The sequence below is a fragment of the Rhinolophus sinicus genome, chromosome 1 (genome assembly GCF_057876585.1).
Source record: "Rhinolophus sinicus isolate RSI-liver-muscle chromosome 1, RSI-T2T, whole genome shotgun sequence".
NCBI classification, from domain to species: Eukaryota; Metazoa; Chordata; class Mammalia; order Chiroptera; family Rhinolophidae; genus Rhinolophus; species Rhinolophus sinicus.
In genome coordinates this window covers 118,500,679-118,522,142 of record NC_142501.1, presented here as the reverse complement: position 1 = coordinate 118,522,142, position 21,464 = coordinate 118,500,679, and the positions used below count along the sequence as shown (strand labels likewise).

Genomic DNA, 21,464 nt, shown 5'->3' with positions numbered 1-21,464 from the left:
TAGAATGTGGAACAAAGTAATAAGATCAGGCTTCCTTGTGCTGTTAATGATTTAAAGAAAGTGTTCTAAAATTTTTACATCTATTTGCTATAGGTTTGGGTAGGCATTTCTCATCCATTTAAGAAAATTTCCTTTTATTCCTAATTTTCTAAGTGTTTTTATGATGAATGGATGTCAAGTTTTATCAAACGCTTTTCTGCTCTTTCCACTGATTCCACCTTAACATATGTTTGCATCTATTTTTCTCTCTTAATCTGTGTGTGTGTGTGTGTGTGTGTGTGTGTGTATGTTGAATTGCTCTGATAGATGCTCTAATCTTAAACCATTGTGAGTTAAATTTGGTTGAGATTTACGTTTTACAAACTGATGGATTCATTTTGCTAACATCTCATGTAACATTTTTCATTTATATTGTTAAGTGAGATTGACCTAAACTTTTTCTTGTTTTGACCTTCTTTGACTCATTTTACTCTCAGGGTTGTACTAAGCTCATTAAATAAGTTGGAGTCTGTCCCCTCTTTTGTATTCTTTGTTACACTTTGCATAAGATCGGGGTTGAAGTATTGATTTATTGAAGCTGTGGATTAGGCTGTATTGGCTCCATATTTGTAACTTTTTCTCTGGACTTTCTTTTCTATGTCATTCATCTGTCTATCCTTACACCAATACCATACTATCTCAAGAATATCCAAGTTTTTTAAGTGTCAAAACCAAATTTTAAAAGCATTCATTTAGCACCTGTGTCACAGACACTTTATATATGTTACCAATGACCATTATGTGACATAGATATTATTTCCCACCCTCCATTCCCCCATGTCATCATAATTGCAAAATATAAAACAAGAAGAATAGGATATGCTTGAACAGTAGCATATTTTTTTCTACCTTTCCAGAAATTAAATGCATGTGCCTTTGATTGGCATTTAAGTTCTGCCAAAATTAGGCCAACATACTGCCCCAGCTATGTCTTCGAATCTTTTCTTAAAAGTACTCAAAGTTCCAACTAAACTAGACCTCTCACAGATTTCTAAATATACCCCACCTTTTTCTGCATATATGCTTTTACTGACATGCATTCTCTGTCTACCATTTCTGCACCTAAATTCAGCTGATATTTATATTACCATCTCAAAAAAAAATCTTTCCATCAAGCTATTACTGAGCCCCATAATCAAATGTGACACCTCTGCCTCTCAATTCTTGCACAACTTTGTAGCTCTGATGGCACTTAGTATATTCTGCTTCATAATATTTTTTGTCTGTATTCTTGACCAATTTCTCCCCCTAGAAACAAAACTCCTTGAAGGCAGTATATTAATTATCTTTGTATCTCTTGACTAGTATTTAGTGAAATAAATTGTTTTTGTTTATTTACTGTTTTCTGTTTATCTCTCTCTCTCTCTCTCTCTTTTATTAGTTTTAGGTATACAAAACAATGTAATAGTTAGACATTTACACCCCTCACAAAGTGATAACCCCCTCACCCAGTGAAAGAAATTTCTTCAGTTAGTTGAAAATATTGTGATTAAAGGTAAAAAACATCAAACAAAATGAACAGGTTAACCCAACAAGTGATGTGGTTCAGGGTAATCCCAAAATTTATTCAATTTGTACCCCCCTAAAATTTTCTTTTTCCTTTCTGTTCCAAATCAGAACTTTCCAATTGGAGGAGTCTCAGGACTGTAGCAGAGATTTTGTAGAGATCCGGGAAGGAAACGCTACTGGTCACTTGGTGGGACGATACTGTGGAAATGTCCTCCCCCTCAATTATTCATCCATTGTTGGGCATATCCTTTGGATTAGATTTGTCTCAGATGGCTCCAGCAGTGGCACAGGCTTCCAGGCCACCTTTACTAACAGTAAGTTGGTTCTATTTCACTGATGACTTCCAGAATGAGTCCTACAAACTAGAAAGGATAACACTCCTTTCAGGAATGCACTAAGAACAATCCAGAATTCTACACTATTCTCCTATATTTATTGTCTTTGTGGAATTACTTCATTATATAATATATTAGAAAAAGTAAATTATTTATGAGTGGCTCATTAAGAGCCAGAGAGAACCCTCAAGGATTCTAATATTTTTCTTAAGCTTTAATTCTACCTAATTGTTAAGCGTTTTTTTGTGATATTGTGTTAAGGAGTCAGCCTTAAAGGTATTATAGCTCAGGTTTGGTATATTTGTAGAAATGTCTTTCATTTGATTACATAAACTCTATATTGTTCAAATTTAAAACCTTTAGTATTACTTTGGGATTGGTTTAAGTGCTCAGATGCCGTTAGAAGAACTACAGGGTATTCTTCTAATGACATAAAATGTTAACTATTTTTATTTTCTACCTCACCTTTTTCATAATTAGCTACTGTATATGTGGTTCCCAAATGTTAGTTTCTCTTTTTCAGTTTTTAAAAGCATGTTTTACTCTTTTGTAAGACAAAGTAAAACAGGTAAACCCAAATTGAAGAATGGGGCTGGAAACACCACCCCTTCCCATGGCTGCAAGTCCCCTGGGGACTGGGAACCAACCCTTTTTCAAATGGAAGTTTTCCTCTCTTTTCACATCATGCAACCTTTTAAGGAGATGGAGTTCCATTCACAAAATCACCCTCTCCATGAATTAACAGATAGCACAGAGACCAAAAGGGAAGCAGTATTTCTTTCAGTGTTCAGAAAAGAAATCATAGTCAATTAGAGGTCCATCCTTTTCAACACCCCTTGCCTTTTGTTTCTTTCATTTGATTAGAGAGCTGTTCTAAGTAGTTCTGATTTACTGCTCTGTTTTTCCTCCTAGTATTTGGCAATGATAATATTGTGGGAACTCATGGGAAAGTTGCCTCTCCCTTATGGCCTGGAAATTACCCCCACAACTCTGATTACCACTGGATAGTGAATGTGAATGCCTCTCAAGTTGTCCATGGTAGAATACTGGAGCTAGACATTGAATCAGCAGAAGACTGCTATTATGACAAATTAAGGGTGAGTTCCCAAGTGCAATCGATGTTTATAACTTTTGGTGAATTGCTATTGGCAAAAATAAATCCAAGTTAATGTCTGTTCAAGCATAGCAAATCATATGGGATGGTCTGCTTTAAATCATGATTACCCTCTAGATTACTTATAATCTTGAATCACAAAGGTAATTCTGGTATTCTGTTTATTTGTACTGAAGATTTTTTGCTTGTTTGTTTGTTTTTTAGCATTATTATAATTTGCCCCTTGGGCTTTATCTAGGCATATATGTATATCTTAATTATTTATCCTATCTTATATCCCATTATGAGGCTTATTCTTATTTTAAGATATTAAAATTCAAAGGATCCTTTTAAAATAAATAAAAATAGAAAATTTGTGGTGATCGTTGCCACCCAGACATTGATCACTATATCCTTTCCAGAAACACAATCAGATTCTTTGTCTTCTCAGTTTTACTGATATATATTTGACAAATAAATATGGTATATATTGAAGATGTACAACTTGATGTTTTGATATACATATACACTGAAATAATCGCCATAATCAAGCTAATTAACATATCCATCATCTCACATGGTTATTATTATTATTAGTGTGTGTGTGCGTGTGTGTGTGTGTGTTTGGTGTGGTGAGAATACTTAAGATCTACCTTCTTAGTAAATTTAAAGTATATAATACAGTATTGTTAGCAAAAATCATATTGCGGTACACGAGATCTCCAGAATTACTCATCTTGCACAACTGAAACTTTGTACCCTTTGATCGTGATCTCCCTCTTTCCCTCTCTCCTCATCCTCTGGCGAACACCATTCTACTCTCTGCTTCTGTGCATCTGACTATTTTGCAATCAGATTCTTGAAGGCCATGATTTCATCTCATTCACCTTGTGTTCACATTGCCTCGCCTAGAACTCAGTACTTGATAGGTGCTCAGCATGTGTGAAATAGTTATTACATAATTTGGAAAAGAACTTACATAGTAGCTTTGGTAGAGAAATTTATAATAATAATTATAATGAATTTGCTCCAAATTATTTAGAAGATGGAGGGAAGAATGGGAAATGTGGTTGTGTAGCATCCATCTACATGTGCAGAAAAAAAAAACTGTGCTCTATGCTATGTGTTTGGAAACTATCATGAAATATATTTCTAAATAGGTAATTTAATATTTTAAACCAATCGAAAAAGACTGAGTGCTTTGAAGGTGTTGCAAGCTATGATTCTTTTTTTTAATTATTATTATTAGTTTCAGATGTAGAAAACAATGTAATAGTTAGACATTTACACCCCTCACAAAGTGATAGCCCCCCGCCCCCAATCTGCTACCCCTCTGATATTGTATATAGCTGTTACTGTTCCATTGGCTGTATTCCCTATGCTGTACTCCACATCCTGTGACCACACACACACACACACACACACACACACACACATAACATTGTACCATCAGCATGTTTTATGCATACAGATACTTAATTTAATTCAATGAATATTTGAGGATTTATTCAATGAATATTGAGGATTTATTCAATGAATATTGAGGATTTATATATATGTATTTATACTTGACAATATTTATAATTGCAGTTGACATTCAGTATTATTCCGTTTCAATTGTACAGCTCAGTGGTCAGGCATCTACCCCGTCTATGAAGTGGTCTCCCTAATAAGCCAAGTGCCCATCTGACCCCCTATAAAATCTTTACAACATTATTGATTATGTCAAACTATGATCCTTTTGTTGTCATTAACTCTGCTTCTTCTGTGGAGATACAATCTCCTTTAGGATAACTTTCTCTCATTAAACCTTTCCCCGTTCTTGTTTTTTCCCTTTCTTCCTAATTCCTCCCTTTGAAACCCCAAAGCACATTCAATATGTTCTGTGTGTGCAAGTATCCTGGTTCCCACTTTTCTACCCCCAAATTTTATTATAAATCATAGTGCATTTATTAATGTAATTCTACAGCAAAGATATAAATAATTTTAAGCACATTAAATTATTGCAATCATATTATATATTTAATGACAATTTTTATTTTACACTGATATATAAGGTCTACTCATTTAGTGTTCTTTTCCATTATGATAACATTATAATAGCATACTGCATCCTTTTAGTTTTTCTTAACAAAGAAAAAATAGAGATAATTGCCTAAATTCATTGCTCTATTATCTGTTTTTTACATGCAGATTTATGATGGGCTTGGAATTCATTCCCGTCTGATTGGAACTTACTGTGGTACCCAGACTGAATCTTTCAGCTCCACTAGAAATTCTCTGACATTTCGGTTTTCTTCTGACTATTCAGTCTCAGGGAAAGGATTCCTTCTGGAGTGGTTTGCAATGAATGCCTCTGTTGGACCTTTACCTACCATTGCTCCAGGTGTGTTTGATAAAAAATGAAATTCTTTTTAGGGCCTGATACGTGTAGGTCAATATTTCAAAGGGTCCTACCATAATAGGGACCAAATACACAAATGAGTAAGAAGTACAGCCCCAAAACCTTCCTCCATGTATTCAGGTGTTCTTTTAATTTCATAAATATATAAAAACTATATGTTTGTTTCATTAAAAATGCTAAATCCCCATTATATTTTTCATATTAATATCCATAAGGTATTCTACTTACAATTTCTAGGGATCATCATAGAGATCTCTAAAAATTTGATTTGCAAACGCACATACACACACACACACACACACACACATACACACACACGGATCCACTAATAGAAGTAACTGTTTTCCCCTCTATATTTCATTTTAAATTTGCCTTTAGAAATGCTCCACTTTCTCCTTAGCTGGTTGTAAATCTTCATGTTTCAACGTAAATTTGAGCTAAATTTTAAGCTTTTTTAAAAAGTTATTTTTAAGACAGCCTTAGTTCTCTCAATAAGCAGTGTTTTGGGGAGACTGTGCTTTTTCCTTGAAATTTTGTTTAAGCAACTTTGAATAGCTTTTATGGATTTGAGGACTGACATAGAAGAACTTCCGCAGATATTTCTTGGAGGATAGTTTTTGTTCTTGAGATATTTGATTGGGACACATTATCATAAGATCTCATTGAAGAATATTCAAACTGTGAACTTGTTCTGGGAGAAAACAGACGCTAAAAGATTACAGTCTATTTGCTTTTAACTTGTTGGTAATTTGTATCAGCAGAGATCACTGATGTAGGGATAAGTCATGCTTATTTTTATTTAATGCCCCTTAGTATTCTGTTCTGAGATGTTATTTTCACCTCCCCTGTAAAGTACTTTCATAACATTGAGTATGAATCTCTTCCTTAAAATATTAATCTATTTATCTAAGAGCAAAGAGCCATCAGCAAGATTATCAAATATAATTTAGAGCGCTCCATTTAAGTCTGTGTAGCTCTTGTAAATAAACTAAAATTAAGCTTTTCTTATGTCCACAAATCTCAAAATAGAGAAGGAGCCACTCATGCAAAACATTATATCAGCAAATATGATTTAATATTCAAAAAATAGCAAGTCCTCTTCTCATTCATGTACTGTATAACTATATGATTTAAATGAATAAGTATAATATCATAAATCTCATTTTTCTTAGCCAAGAACAAGGAAAGGATAAAATAAGAGGGTGAGAGTATTTTACAATTTACCTGTTATCTAGAGAGTATAAATGATTATCTCACGGTGACATAGCATTCTGAAAGTTTCATTAAAATGAAAGAAAAGTTTAATATTTTCAAATGTGTTAATATATTGAACATTGTGCCATCAGCATGTCTTATGCATACAGATACTTAATTTAATTCAATTAATATTTATTGAGGATTTATTATAGATAGACTGAGGTAAGTGTGCACTGACTAAGAAAAGAAACCAAAATATACCCTCTACTCTCTAGGAACTTAAAAGTAACTTTAGAAAACAGTTTAGCCATTCCTCAAGAATTGAACCACGGTGTTACCATATGACCTGGCAGTTCCACTTCTAGTTATATCCCTAAAGAGAATTGAAAATGTACGTCCACAAAAAAATTTATACATGGATGTTTATAGAAGCATTATTCCTAATAGTGTAAAAGGGGAAAACACACTAAATGTGACACAGCTGGTGAATGGAAGAACTAACTGTGGTATAATCACGTAGTGGAATACTATTCAGCCTTAAAACAGAGGAAGTACTGATGCAGGCTAGAATACCAATGATCCCTAAAACATTATGCTGAGTGAATGAAGCCAGTCACAAAAGGCCACACGTAATGTATGATTATATTTATAGGAAATGTCCTGAATAGGCAAATCCATAGCGATAAAAAGTAGATTATTGATTTGCATGGACTAGTGGAGTGCAAAATAGAGAATCAGTGGTAATGGGTATGGAGTTTCATTTTGGAGTGGTGGAAATGTTCTAAAATCAGATAGCAGTGGTGGTGGCAGAACTTTGTGAATATACTGAAAACCACTGAAGTATACACTTTAAAAGGGTAAATTTTATAGTGTGTGAATAACAGCTCAATAAAGCTGTTATTTAAAAAAAAAAAGGAATAAAAATAATGAAAGACCGTTGTTATTATAAGCTCATAAGCTTTTTTGAATATTTAAGTTTACCAAATTAAACATTATTTCAAAATTGCCTCGACATAAATTATGGGATGAATAGCTATACAAAAAAGGTAAAGATTAAAGTATGTAAGAAACATAAGCAGAGTTCTATGTAGGTAATAATAATAATAGTAATAATAATGTCTTCTACATGGACTTACTTCATCTTAGCAAACAGTAGGCACTCATTAATGAATGGGTTGTGTGGCAAAATTTGGTGAAAAAAGTACAATACAATGTGTTTTTCTTTGCAAAAATTATGTTCATCACAGCTGTCTCACTGGGTTCAAAATATGTATAGATTCCTATGAGAAAATTGTTTATTGGTGGTTTCGCTTCGTCACAGGACTGACACTTTCAAGTGAGTCTAGTTTCTTTGTGTCAGAGGTATGTCAGAGGTGTTGCTTTGCATTGTGCAGGTGCGTGCGGTGGGTTCCTGAGGACGGGAGAGGCGCCACTCTTCCTTTTCTCTCCCGGCTGGCCCGACAGCTATGGTAACAGGGCCGACTGTATGTGGCTTATCCAGGCTCCTGAGTCCACCGTGGAACTCAACATCCTCTCCATGGACATCGAAGCTCACAGGACATGCAATTATGATAAACTTGTGATACGAGACGGTGAGAAACATTAGAAAAAAACAAAATAAGTTTCCACCCTGGCCCATATTTAGTGCCATTCCATTATAACCATGCTTGTTGACTGCCTTCATCCATTTTGCGTGGAATTTCACGGTTATCCCGGTCAAAGCGAGCATCAAATACTGGGATTGGCTACCATTTCTGAAGAACGTGAGGAAACTACAAAATTGCCTGTAGCAAAATCACCCACATACTATGTCAGGGACAGCATTTAATTCCTAGGAGGAAACACTACTGTTGACGGAAGTAGGAAATAATAATAGTCTTGAGTTTCCACATGGTGCTGCTTTCTTATTGAAAGGCTTTGGAAATAAATCTTGGTGTTTTATACCGATGACTTTAAGATCCAAGGGTAGGAAGTATGTATAATTGCAACACATTCACTTCCCCTTGTCTACTGAATCTCTGGGTAGATGGGAAGAATGAAGGGCTAATATTTTTTTCGTATTTTCCTCTATACATAGGTGTGGTATTGCTATGCATTGAGTGACTGACATGAATAATGCTAGCAGTCAACACATACAAAATTGTGCTTCACAATTTGCATGGGCCCGAGAAGAATAGGGAGGCATGTCCTCCGACTAGAGTTTCTCCCAATGTGGTCCCCAGGCCAGCCACATCCATGTCGCCTGGGAATGTGTTACCATAGAAATGCTAATTATCAGCCCCAGCCCAGAGCTCTTAAACTAGAAATTCTCAGGATGGGTCCCAGATCGGTGACTTAAAAAGGCCTCCAGGCAGGGCCAAGATTAGGGCAAGATTGGGCAAGAGTAAGAACCTGTCTTCATTTAAAATATTAGTATTTTGTTCATTTGACATTTAATTCAATTTTTAAAATATTGCTCTAAGATGTTATTTATCTTGATTTCTGTGGTCTTGAGCACTCCTCAGATTTTTTGCCCCTGATGTGAGGTGCTTTACTTGCCTTTCTAGTCCCGGCCTCCAGGTGACACTGATGGTCTCTAACGTTTGAGAACCAGTCCTGTCCATCACAAATATTACAACCTCAAATGCCTGCCTAGACAACAGGTGACATAACTAGGGAAGCGTCAAACTGGAGAACACAATTAAAGGGACAGCTGTTAGGAATGCGGGTTCAGTACTACAGGCATTATTTTTCAAGAGATGTGAGAAATAAAGAATTTTCTATACATTTCCCAATTGTTAAAATTTGACAATTAATGAAAAGCATTTCAGAGCCATTTTGGGGACCAAACAAACATGTGTTTGCTTTCGGCCCACAGGTTGCTATTGTGCAAGCTCTTGGTTCCCTTACCCCCTCAACCCTAGACCCACACAAAATACAGTGAGAAAAATCAAATTGCAGAGTTGCTTTATTTTCTGTGGGTGGAGTCTGGACCCTAAGGAAGACTCAAATCAATCATACAGGCATGCTGAGATGGTAAACCATAACTTCCTCCCCTTTTCCTATCAACAATTGGCTATCAGCATATTGCCCAGAGGAACTATCATCTTTCCTCACATCAGGGCAGTTCTGTGGATATTAAAATTTTTACGTTTATCAAGCAATAAAATGCATGTGTCCTCGCACACATATTCTAAGCATTCAGAACCCAGTAGAAACTTTAAAAATATCGTCAGTAGGTAACTGCATCCATAAGTAAATCACCGTTATTTTTTAAAAAATCACTTTTATTGAGTTGCTTTTTGTTCCACCAATAACTTTTCTTAGAAGCCGCAAACCGAGTAGCCTGTCCTTTTCTTCTTCTGTGTGACCTCGTACAAGTTACTAAATGGCTCCAAGTCTGTTTTATTGTCTGTGAAAGAGAGACAAAAATCTACCTCCTGGGGTTGTTGTGGGGATCAGGGAAGTGAATGAATGCAAAATTCTCTATTTGGTAGACAGAGAATTTGGAATAGTTTAGATTTCAATTGACTTTGGTAGAGATACTTCTAAGAGGTGTTATCATATGCTCTTCATAGAATGAAGGTGTTCTTGCTGAGAAATAGACTACTTGAGAGAGCTCAGCAAATTAAAGTATATGCCAAAGCAATGGCAAAATTTCAAATTGGTTGTATGACCTATCCATATAGATTCCTTTTTATTCACTAATGATGTGAGTAGATGCCCAATAGGTTCATTCTTTCCTAATTTGCTTATTTACTCATTCAAGAAATAGTTATTGAGTGTCTACTCTGTATTAATTGTTGGGTATTGTTTTCATTTGCACAGTGGTAATATATTTTTAGAATTAAATTTTAAAGTATCACTTCAATTATTTGTTCATTGTCCACCTTTTTTTTTTTTTGCTTCGGAGTAGCAGGGTCACATGAAATTCTGAAACAAATACCTGGAGCCAATGGGCCAGTAGCAATGATACATGGCCAGTCATCACACCCTCTTGGCTCTGGGGTGGCTGTGGACATTCCTGGGCCACCCCACAAAAGGCCCTGTGGCTTTCTTGGGAGAGCCGAATCACTCTCCCACCTGTTTCTTAATTTTGCAGCTTTGTCATTTTGCAAAATTGAGTCTTCTCTAGACCACGCACTAACAAATTTTGTATACCAAAGAGTTCCACAAACTGAGGTTCTATAAACTACATTGGGCCTAAAAAAAAAAAAAGGTTAAGAAAGAAAGGGAGGATAGGAGGAAGGAGAAAGAAAAAGAAAAGAGAAAAAGAATATATAAAAAAATCAATAATCCTTTTATTCCTAGACCTGACGTTACTATCTTAATGAAATAATTTAATAGCGTAGTTTGGAGATAATTGTCCAAGATTTCAAATCCTTGTTGATTTATATGCTCTATGATCTTAGGCAAATTAAATATCCCCTCTAAGACTGTTTTCTGTCTACAAAATGGGGATAATAGTAATACCTGACTAATGGTGTTATTGCGAAGATAGAAACAGGTATTACATGTAAAGCACCCCAACTGGTAATAGTAATTGCTCAATAAATGTCAGCTACTACTAATCTTGGGCCTCCAACTTCCACATCTCTAAAATGAGGATATTGAACTAGTGAGAGAAACATCAAATTACCTTCTAATCCCAGTCCTTTACTGTTCTTTGATTTGTCCTCTTTAAAGACTGGTTTCATTCCTGCTGTACTCCATATGTTGAGGTTGTGGAAAGTTCTAGAAATACTATAATATTTATTTTGGTTACTGGGAAAGGAGAAAACTATCTTGTGGTTATTGGGTTATCTACCAAATCGGTTAGTTAATTGATAAGTAATTATTTAAAGATAAGCATTGTTTCATTAGTCTGGGTGAAGTTTAGAAAAGAAACCAAAATCAGTCAACCCTCCCCAGTCTCACAGGGAGATAAAATATACATATATGAACCAAATAACAACACCTAATAACTTCAACATCTGGAGAGACAGATGAATAGAGAATAAGTAAACAAAAACAATTTGGGGGGAAGTGTGTAGCAAAATAGCATATCGAAGATAAATGCAAAAGGAGTTAGAGATAAAATTTTGAATTATAAAAAATTGAATTAAAAAAATACAAAAGTTTCCAGAGGCCAGAAACCCTCCAAAGAAAGCCTTTTCAAGCATTTGTTGTATTTGTAGCTATGCTATTACATGTGTAATTACAGGAAATAATTTTGTTTTCTAAAGTAGTTAATAATGAATGAGTTTTAGGTGGTAATCAATATAAAAAAGGATTCAGTTTGCTGGTTGTGTGAAAAGGGAAATTTCCTCATATCTCATATTCTTTTTTTTTTTTCCTTAGCTTGAAATTCATTACTTCTCCACCTTATGGAAAAAACAATGTGTTTTTCCAGCCAGGGAATCCATTCTGTTATAATCTCCTTTGATCTCTTCTAGCTTTGACTGGCATAGTTGCTTTGACTGAAACTTATGTCCAAGAGGAACTAAAGGGAAAAGGGCTGTGAAGTGACCCCGCCCTCCTTTGTGTCTCTGGGAGAGCATACTTGCTGAATCTATTTTTCTCATTTTCCACACATGGACATCAATGTGTCCTTTTAACAGCAAAACAAGCAAACAACAACAAACGAACGAAGGGTAAAAACAAGAAAAACACCTTTGGAGCCAAAGGCACACACCTTGGCAAATGACCTTATAACATTAGTTTAGGATCTGAGGCTGAAGAACCAACCTTTGTTCTCTGTTAGATACTCGACCTTCAGCAATGAGAATAATTTAGTTCGGTGTCTAATGCACACATCAGCACTGGTCACACACAACCCCAGGTGCTCTGATTCTGAGTTTTAGTGCCAGGAGCAACTGTGGGCCAGTTTTTAGAAAGACAGTGGGAACTGTCAAAGAAGTCTTTATCTGAAAGGCTAAAGAAAAAGGCAGGCAGCACCGTTACAAACTAGAACCAGAATGATGTATCCCCTAGAGTGTCCTTGTCTGTGAGAATTCCCATTTTGTCCTAGGGATGGTGATGTTCTGAGAAAAATGTGTGAGCCGCTTTGGCTGGGTTGCAAATGGTCGGTGGTGGCAGACATTCTGAAGACATCATATTTTCACACTGATGTTTCCATTCTTTGGTCCTAGGAGACAATAACATGGCCCAGCAGCTAGCAGTTCTCTGTGGCAGAGAGATCCCTGGACCCATCCGATCTACTGGAGAGTACATGTTCATCCATTTCACCTCGGACTTCAGCATAACCAGAGCGGGCTTTAACGCGTCGTTTCACAAGAGTAATGTGTTCTATGAGTTTGTTTTAATTCATTTAGTCTCATCTAATTTCATCTCACCTAGCTCTTACTCTCTCCCTAATATTCTCTGCTCATTTTCTCTTGCCAGGACACAGGTTTATTATAAGTTAGAACACACGGGTGTCTGCCCAGCCTCTGGGTGGCTATCTTGAGGTCAGGTACTGAGTCCTGATCCAAAAAACACTGTGGCCAAGTTGTTAAAAGGATCCCTGCCTGCAGCTCTCTGGGTGGGGTATCTTCCCTCCACAGTAGGCACAAGAGTAAAATCTTTCAATTTTTCAGCCTTGCTGTGGGCTGGAACCAGCAGACAGCACAAGGCCATAATGTGTCAAAGGAGCCACAAGTCAGAGTTATCATCAGTCTTAGAAATAACGGAAGTATTTCTACATCAGTCAAAGTAATAGCGGAAGATGTCTTCATAAATCCCTTGGTTGAAATAATTCGTTTGAAGGGTGGCAGGAAGAGTTTGTTGCTCTTGAAATATGAATTTGATGAGTGAGAGGATGTGCACAATATATGACAGGCTATCGTGTGTAGTATGATTGAGACTTTCAAAATGACAAAATGTGAAGTCCAATAACTTTAAATCCAAATTAAATTTCAAAAAGTAGTCCATGGGATATGGAATATCAAAAGACTCTCATGTTTTTAACTGAAAGACGTAATTTTAAAGTAGATTATCAATCTAGACATTAAAAATTAATAATTTCTCCTCTGTTTTGTATGCCTTTTATAGAGTAGGGAGCAACTGAAGATAAATCGTCTTCCTCACACTCAAGGGAGGCAGGCTGCATGGTGGTTTAAGAGAATGGGCTTTGGAATTAGACAGACCTAAGATAAATTTCCACCTCTGCAATTTGACTAGCTGTGTGAACTCTCTACACTCACTCTGATGAGCTATTCAATCCCTGACAGCTGGCAAATTAATGACTGCTCCGTCCATAATCTTTCCTCCGTTCCCAACCTCTCACTCTCTCTCATGTTTCTCCTGTAAGTATGTATGACCAACTCAGGACATATAAAGTTACCATGCGGAAAACTGAACTCTCGACTCCCCCCATTTCCCACTACTCACCTCCAAACTTTCTCATGCCACATTCTTCCCAATTTTAGTAAGTGGAAAGTACATTCTTCTTGTTATTTAAACCAAAAGGCTTGGCATCATTCTTGATTCTTTTTTTCTCCATAAATCCTAATCATCAACAAATCAAAATGGTTCTACCCTCGTGATATATTTAGATTCCAACCACTTCTCACCATTCCTTCCTTGCCATCCTAGTCCAGGCATCTATCGTCTCTCTGATGGACTCAGGAAATCATCCCTTTATTGGGCACCCTGCTTCTGCTTTTCCCTGCTTTCCCCCACTCCCTCTTACAGTCTATTGCAGACGGAGTGATTCTTTTAAAATTTAAGTCAGATCATACCATCCTGATGCTCAAAACCCTTCAATGTCTTCCTCTTCTTATTAAAAATAAGTGCTTTCAGTTTCCTGCATCACCTACCTTTTGGATCTCTCATTCTGTTTCATGATGACTTCCATGACGTACCGCTAACACATAGAGCTTTTTCACCCGCTGTTGACTGGCCTGGAATGCTCTTCTCTCACAAAGCCTTATGGCTCCATCCCTCGATTCATTCAGGTTCTGCTCAGATATTAACCAACAGCGTGGCCTTTTCTAACTTCCTCAGACAATACCGTACCATTACCCCTCTCCTCGTTCATGTTACTTTGTAGAAATTATCGCCATCTCATCTATTATATATGTGTTTATTGCACGCATATGTCTTATTCATCTATAAAGTAGGCTTTCTGAAAGTAAGTGATCTGTCTCTATTGCTTCCTTGTTTATCCCAGGCTTAGCAACAACAACAAAATGAGTCCTCAATAGAGCGTGCTCAATAAAGGCTTGTTGTGCTAATCATTTCCCACACTTTGATCCCAGTTAGTTGCAAACTACGTTTCTCTTGCCTGACTTTGAAAATCCTCAAGAAAAACAGGAAAGCTTAAATATCTAGTTGTCAATGTTATTTAAAGAGTTTCTTTAATTTTTCAATGAAAAAATTAAATTTTCTTTGTTTCCTCTTGGGAAGGTTGTGGTGGCTATCTGCATGCAGACAGAGGGATAATCACGTCACCCAACTATCCAGAGACCTACCCTTCCAACCTCAACTGCTCTTGGCATGTCCTGGTTCAGAGAGGTCTGACCATCGCCGTCCATTTTGAACAGCCCTTCCAGATTCCAAACAGTGACTCTTCTTGTAACCAGGGTGATTACTTGGTGGTAGGTCTTGTTTGCTCCTTTTTCTAATTGTTTTCTCCTCAGACTTCATTCAGAAAACAGAATGATGGCTTTTCTCTCCTGGGGCATAAATCGATAGAGCAATTGTACTCCATCTTAACCATATGAAGGAATCGGTACAATTTTAATCTGTGTTTACAGCTCAAAAACGGACCTGATATCTATTCTCCACCCTTGGGACCTCATGGAGGAAGTGGTCATTTCTGTGGCAGCCGTCCTTCATCCACACTGTTCACCTCAGATAATCAAATGCTTGTTCAGTTTATTTCTGATAATAGTAACGGAGGGCAAGGATTTAAGATCAAATACGAGGCAAAGAGTTTAGGTAAGTATTTTCATTGAGAATAATGTCTGTACTTTTCCTGCCATTGCTTGGTCTTCCTTGTTTAAATAGACTGAGAAAAAAAATATGTAAAGCTTTCTTTTCTAAAGTAAGGGAAATAATGTTAATAAAAATAGCTGCCTATTAGCAAGCACTTAGTTCATGATTGACACATGCACTATCTCATCGTGATTATTTTTTTAAGGAAGGGATCCTTGTTCCCATTCTACAGTAAAATGAGGCTTAGATTGTTTCAAGGCCACATAATGAGAGAATGGACAAAGTAAAATTCTCCGTTCATATAAATTGAACTGATCTTAATGTTCCTCTGAAATTCCTTAGACTTCTCCATTATAAAATGTCTAATTCTAAGTTGCATTCAGTTATAGAAACATTGTAAGAATGATAATTACATTATTTTGCAATCATTGGTTTGTTTCTTTTTCAAATAAAAACATAATCCTCTGATTCTATTATTACCCATTTAATTATATATTACAGTAGTGATCTTTACTTAATTACACTTGATTATAATTATATTTAATTATATTTAATTCCACTGTAATGATTTAATTTTTGTGACATTTATTTTTAATATAATGTTTAATTTGATAAATAAGTAGATAACCAGAGCTTCAAGGGAGTAGTATCAGTAGAGAGAATGTCTTTGCTTGTCCCGCCAAATTAGATAGTATAGATTTCAGGATAATCCTATTATCTCAATCTCAGATTCCTGAATATATTTCAAAGTACATATGCATCTATGAAGCCATATATTTTATTGCACATTCTCCAAAATACGGAAATTTAAAATGTCAGCATACTTTCTTCATTTTGGGAAAGGAGAAGAAATAAGTCTCCACTAAGTGACAGAGAAAATCATCTAATAGCTTGAGTGGGTTCCATGACTACAGGGAATGGACTCCCGTCACTTCCCAGCACACACAGCGCTGACACTTGGAAGGAGCCTTTAAAGACACAGCTCTGGGAACCCAGCACCATTACAATATAGGTCAGGAGTTTCTCATCCCTTCCTGTCTCCTTGCCAAGCTTTGCTGCTGAGTCCTAATGGAGAGGGACTTCACCTGGCACTGAGACCGTGTAGAGTAATAGTACCTGTGTCTGGTGAGGAGAGTCAGCCCACTGCACTGAGCTCGACCTTTCCACCTTTACCCATGCTGGACCCAGTCTTGAATTATATTTTTAAAGTCAATATTTAGTGGGAGGTCCGATGCACTAAGGGTCTATTTGCAAGTGCTATGACTCTTTTATTCCTCTGTGGACCCTCTATTCATGTGGACCCTCTATTCATGCACAAATGGTATGGCCATTACCTTCTCCCCATCTTTCTGTCCTTAATATTGGGCTTTAAGGTCTTTTGATTTTAAAACCTTTTGCTGGGCAACCCCAAGGCTGTGATCACTCTCTTTCCTCCCAGCTTTCTAATTTGACCATTTCCCCTAACTACAGTCAGCCTTCCACTTCCCTCCAGCTATCTTTCCACGACACCCACTTCTATGCCACAACCATTTCTCAGCCTTTAACATACGGTGCTTGGGGAACAACCTGTGACACCAAATGTGCCTACTTCTGTCCCAACTTTCCCCAGAGATACTCCTTCAGTATGGTTGATTGAGATTTCCATGTTCCTATGTTCCACGCTTTTTATTTTCACATTATTAATTGGATTATTAATAACTAACCAAACGTTTACAAGGCATTTCCCATCTTGAAAACTAACAAGTTTTGTCAAGGAGTTTACAGCACAGCGGAAAAGACGGACACACACAAGTGTAGTTAGAACATGGCATGGTAACTGCCCAATAGATGAATGTATCAGGAGCTGTGTGAACATGTAAAAGAAACACTTAGCCTCGTCTAAAGGATCAGAGAAGGCTCCTAGAGGAAGGAGTTGAACAGGGATTTGCCAATCAGTGAGGAAAAGATGTGACAACATATAAACTCTCAATGGTTATGCCATCATAAGCCATACGCATGGATTTGAAAGAATTCACTACTGCTGGAGAATAGAGTCCAAAGGAAGTAAATGTAATGGTGAAGCAGGAAGGAATCTTAATGCTAAGTGCTGTAGATGCCACCGTGAAGAGTGAGGAGCTTAACTGAAAGGCAGTGCAGAGCCCTTGAAAGGTTTTCATCCAAAGCATGAGAGGCATGATCAGTGTGGGGGCAGCACTGAAAACACATCGGAGAGACCAGATGAAAGTCATTCAGGAAAAAACGATAGGTCCTGAACTAAGGCAATGACAATAAGAATGTAGAAGAGAGGGCATATTGGGAGATACTATAAACATGGAACTGAGTGGGTTTGGAGGTCAGTTGGGTGTGGGAAAGGGGGCAAGGGATGGGAGACACCATAGATGGCCCGTAGGTTTCTGGATACATGGACCCTTTATCCCGCAGACATTATATTAAGAACTTGCCATGTGACAGACATTATACTGGCTCCTGGGGATATAGCAGTAAACAGATAAAATCCATGTCCTCATGGAGCTTAATTTTGTGTTAAAACATAGGTAATAAGTGAGATATATAGTATGTCATATGGTAAAAAGTATTAAGGAGAAAAATAAGGTAGTGAAGATGGGTAGGGAGTCAGTAAGAAGGAGAGATGATATTATCATTCACTTATATATGGACCTAGTAGAAAATCATGTTCAGTTTGAAATCTCTGAATTACATCCACTGGAGATATCCCATAGGCTGCTGGAATGGGAGTCTGAACGTCAGAACAGGGATCTGAACTGAATCTAAAATATGGGAATCATTAGCAGAGTGGTTGTAGTTTAAGGTATGAGGGTGGATACCATTACTAAGAAAATTATTTAGATTGAGAAGCTGAAGGGCCAACAGAGAGACTCTGGGGATCTCCAGCGATGCTAGGAGAGACCTGGAAATAGGCATGCAAGGACCAGCGGAGGAACGGTGAGAGGGTACGAGGAGGAGGACAGCTCAATGTCCAAGAAAAAAGGGCAAAAATGTGAAGAAGAAAGATGGGGCCAACCGTGTTAAATGCTGTGGATGTAGAATAAAGATTACAAAAGACCTTCTGGTACTCAACTGGGAGGTGATTGGAGACCTGGAAGGGAATGCTTTCCTAGGGTTGAATAGGGAAGGGAGGATGAAGAGGGCGAAGAAAAAGGGTGGTGAGGAAGTAAAGGAAATGACTCCTGTGAGTTACTTGAGCTTGTGATATACGGGTATGGAAAGTTTAAAGGAGCAAGGAGTAGAGGGGCTAGGATGGAGGGAGAGAGAGAGAAAGAGAGAGGAAGAGAGAGATTAAAATCATAAGGTAAGTGGAGGGATTATATAGGGCAAGATCCCTGAGGAGACAGAATGGAATGGGAGCGCAACAGAGAGATACAGGAAGACAGTGTACAGGAGAAAACAAAGGAGGGTAGAGCTACAGATGAATTTAGTAAGGATGGTAACAAATCAAGGGAGTTCTCATCTGATTTCTTCTGCTTTCTTTCTAAAGGAGAACTCAAAACCGTGTGCTGAGACACAAGAGAGAATAAGGAGAATGAAGGGTTTAGGGACTATAGTCAAGTTTCAAGTAGCTGTTGTATGTATATTAGAAAACAAGAGGATTGCTTGGCGATGTTGAGAGTGGAGAACTTGCGTTTGTAGTGGCATCAATCTCCATGAATGGCCTAAATTGAATACAGGCACGGAATTGAGATTTTGCCAGGAGAGTCTGAAGGAAAGACCAGCGTTGAGGGAGATGACGGCATTCAGAAGAATTTGCAGTTCTGGGTGATGACAGAACGCAGGATATGACAAGTGGTTGAATAATAGCAGAAATAAATGTTAATAGAATTGAGCAGATCTGGTCATTGTAAGGTTAAGTTATCAAACAGGTTAATTTCATTGGCATTGTAAGTACCCAGTTTATGCAGTTTATTGCTTGGTTTGTTTGCTGAGATTGCCAAAAACATGTTCATTTACAAAAGGAAACTATTTTTACATAATACTTTGGTCTTTTAGAAAAGTATAAAAAGCTCCTTTGTCTTCTTGCAAAAACTGACTAATAAATTCTCTCACGCCATTCATCTCTTGCTCTTCAAACGCATCTGTATCCCAAAGACACATAATGAGTGAATGCCCACAGAGCTGTGCAAGTATACATCTGCTTAGTCTTTTAAACATATCAAGACCAGGACTCTGCATCATTGTACTGGACTGAACAGTCAAGAGGCATAAGAGCTAGTGCATTTGTATGCTTATCTATAGGGGGGATGTATAGTGGTGCCCCCATCGCGTCCTACTGTCTACACTGAGCACCGTAAGCATTTTGTTGGCTTTAAGGAAGAAGGAAATTTCCAAACAGAATATATACTTTGGCAAATTAGAAAGTGACGTACTTGGTAACGCCCTTGATAGCAAATGCAGAATTTATTTGTTTAAAAACAAATGAGTGATGGAAGGAGAATGGACTCTGGGTGGTGAACATCCAATGCGATATATAGATGATGTATTATAGAAATGGACACTTGAAACCTATATAATTTTACGAATTGATGTCACCCCAATAAATTTAATATTTTTTTTAAAAAAGTAAATGAGGATAATTTCAGATGAAAGGAAATTGAGATTGGAAATACAGATAGTGACTTTTAAAAATGATCATGGCAGTTGACAGTAACCCTCTTTGTCCAGACTGTAGATTGATTTAACTGTGTTTTCTGACAGCCTGTGGGGGCAATATCTACATCCATGATGCGGATTCTGCTGGATACGTGACCTCCCCCAACCACCCCGACAATTATCCCCAGCATGCTGATTGCATCTGGCTCATCGCTGCTCCTCCCGGAAAGCTCGTAAGGCTGCAGTTTGAAGATCAATTCAGTATTGAAGTCACACCCAAGTAGGTCACCTCCATCGAATTTTTCTCCTACCCAGAGTTAGTATTTTTCAGCAGTCATGTCTCAAAATAATTTCCTGCTTCTCTTCTGAGCTATATAGACCACACAGGAAATCTAGGGATGGAGAAGGGAAGTGCTTAATGCCTCCAGCCTGGAAACATTGCCTGCTCATCACTGCCCTGTCACCTGGGCACATTATGTACACAGATATTATCCCGCATGATCTTATGCACGTCCTCCAAGAGACACTGAGAATGGCTGTTTGAGATTTATGTGATCTGTTCTTCCTCCCACAGGAAACGTATACTGTCTCTGGTAGATGAGTATTTATTTGCCCAGCCCCATCCTCAGTGTCGTAAATGATAAAATATCTGTCTAACAAATGGGAATTTGTGTTATGTGACACCAGGGGTCACCAGTGTCAGAAACAGAACTAAAGCAAGTACAGTACAATTCCTAATCTCGATTTAATAAGAATTCTGAAAGATTACACACCAGAAAGTAAGTCTTACTATGTTGTACACAAAGGTAATAACTACATAGACTGGAAAAAAAATCTGTATTTTTTTTCTTCATTTTCCAAAAGCATGTACACATTTGCATGGATACGTGTATGGTACAAAACTTAGATACAAGAGATTTGCTTACCATTTCTGGGCACCTCATATAATTCCGCTCTCCTGCTCACTGAGCATTAATTGGCTGATTGACTTTCTCAAGAAATATTGCGTAAATACTTGCCTTTTATGGACACAGAAAATTCCAGCTGAGACTCTCCATTAGCCCAGGTCACAGAGCTGTCAAGTGAAATGTTGGCTTTGTCATGTGAAATGTTGTTATAGAACAGAAAGAGTTCTCCCACCCAGTGCTAGCAGAGCCAAACACTGAACACCGAGAATTACAGTGGGGAAATACTGGCTATTTTCTTATGCCTGGTGCCTCCCAGGAGAACGCGAAGCTAATGCTCAAAAGCCCAAATTCCCCAATGGGGTGTAGGTTACAGATTCTATAGAGCAAAATCACAACACATTGCAGGTTGATGGTTTGGGGTCGTGCTGGGAGCTGATTGGTCAGAGGTGAGGTAAGGGTAATGAGTCATGTCTTCA

The 21,464-nt window shown here is 37.5% G+C and overlaps 1 protein-coding gene across 1 annotated transcript in view; it reads left to right on the top strand.

Annotated features, from left to right (window-relative positions):
• Positions 1–21,464, top strand: part of CUBN (cubilin) — a 245,413-nt gene that overhangs the window by 145,249 nt on the left and 78,700 nt on the right. Inside the window, exons 37-44 of the mRNA XM_074324816.2 lie at positions 1,657–1,862; positions 2,796–2,980; positions 5,170–5,362; positions 7,972–8,169; positions 12,688–12,834; positions 14,945–15,135; positions 15,295–15,478; positions 20,186–20,360. Coding sequence (XP_074180917.2) covers positions 1,657–1,862; positions 2,796–2,980; positions 5,170–5,362; positions 7,972–8,169; positions 12,688–12,834; positions 14,945–15,135; positions 15,295–15,478; positions 20,186–20,360 — 1,479 coding nt within the window. The remainder of the gene's footprint in view (positions 1–1,656; positions 1,863–2,795; positions 2,981–5,169; positions 5,363–7,971; positions 8,170–12,687; positions 12,835–14,944; positions 15,136–15,294; positions 15,479–20,185; positions 20,361–21,464) is intronic.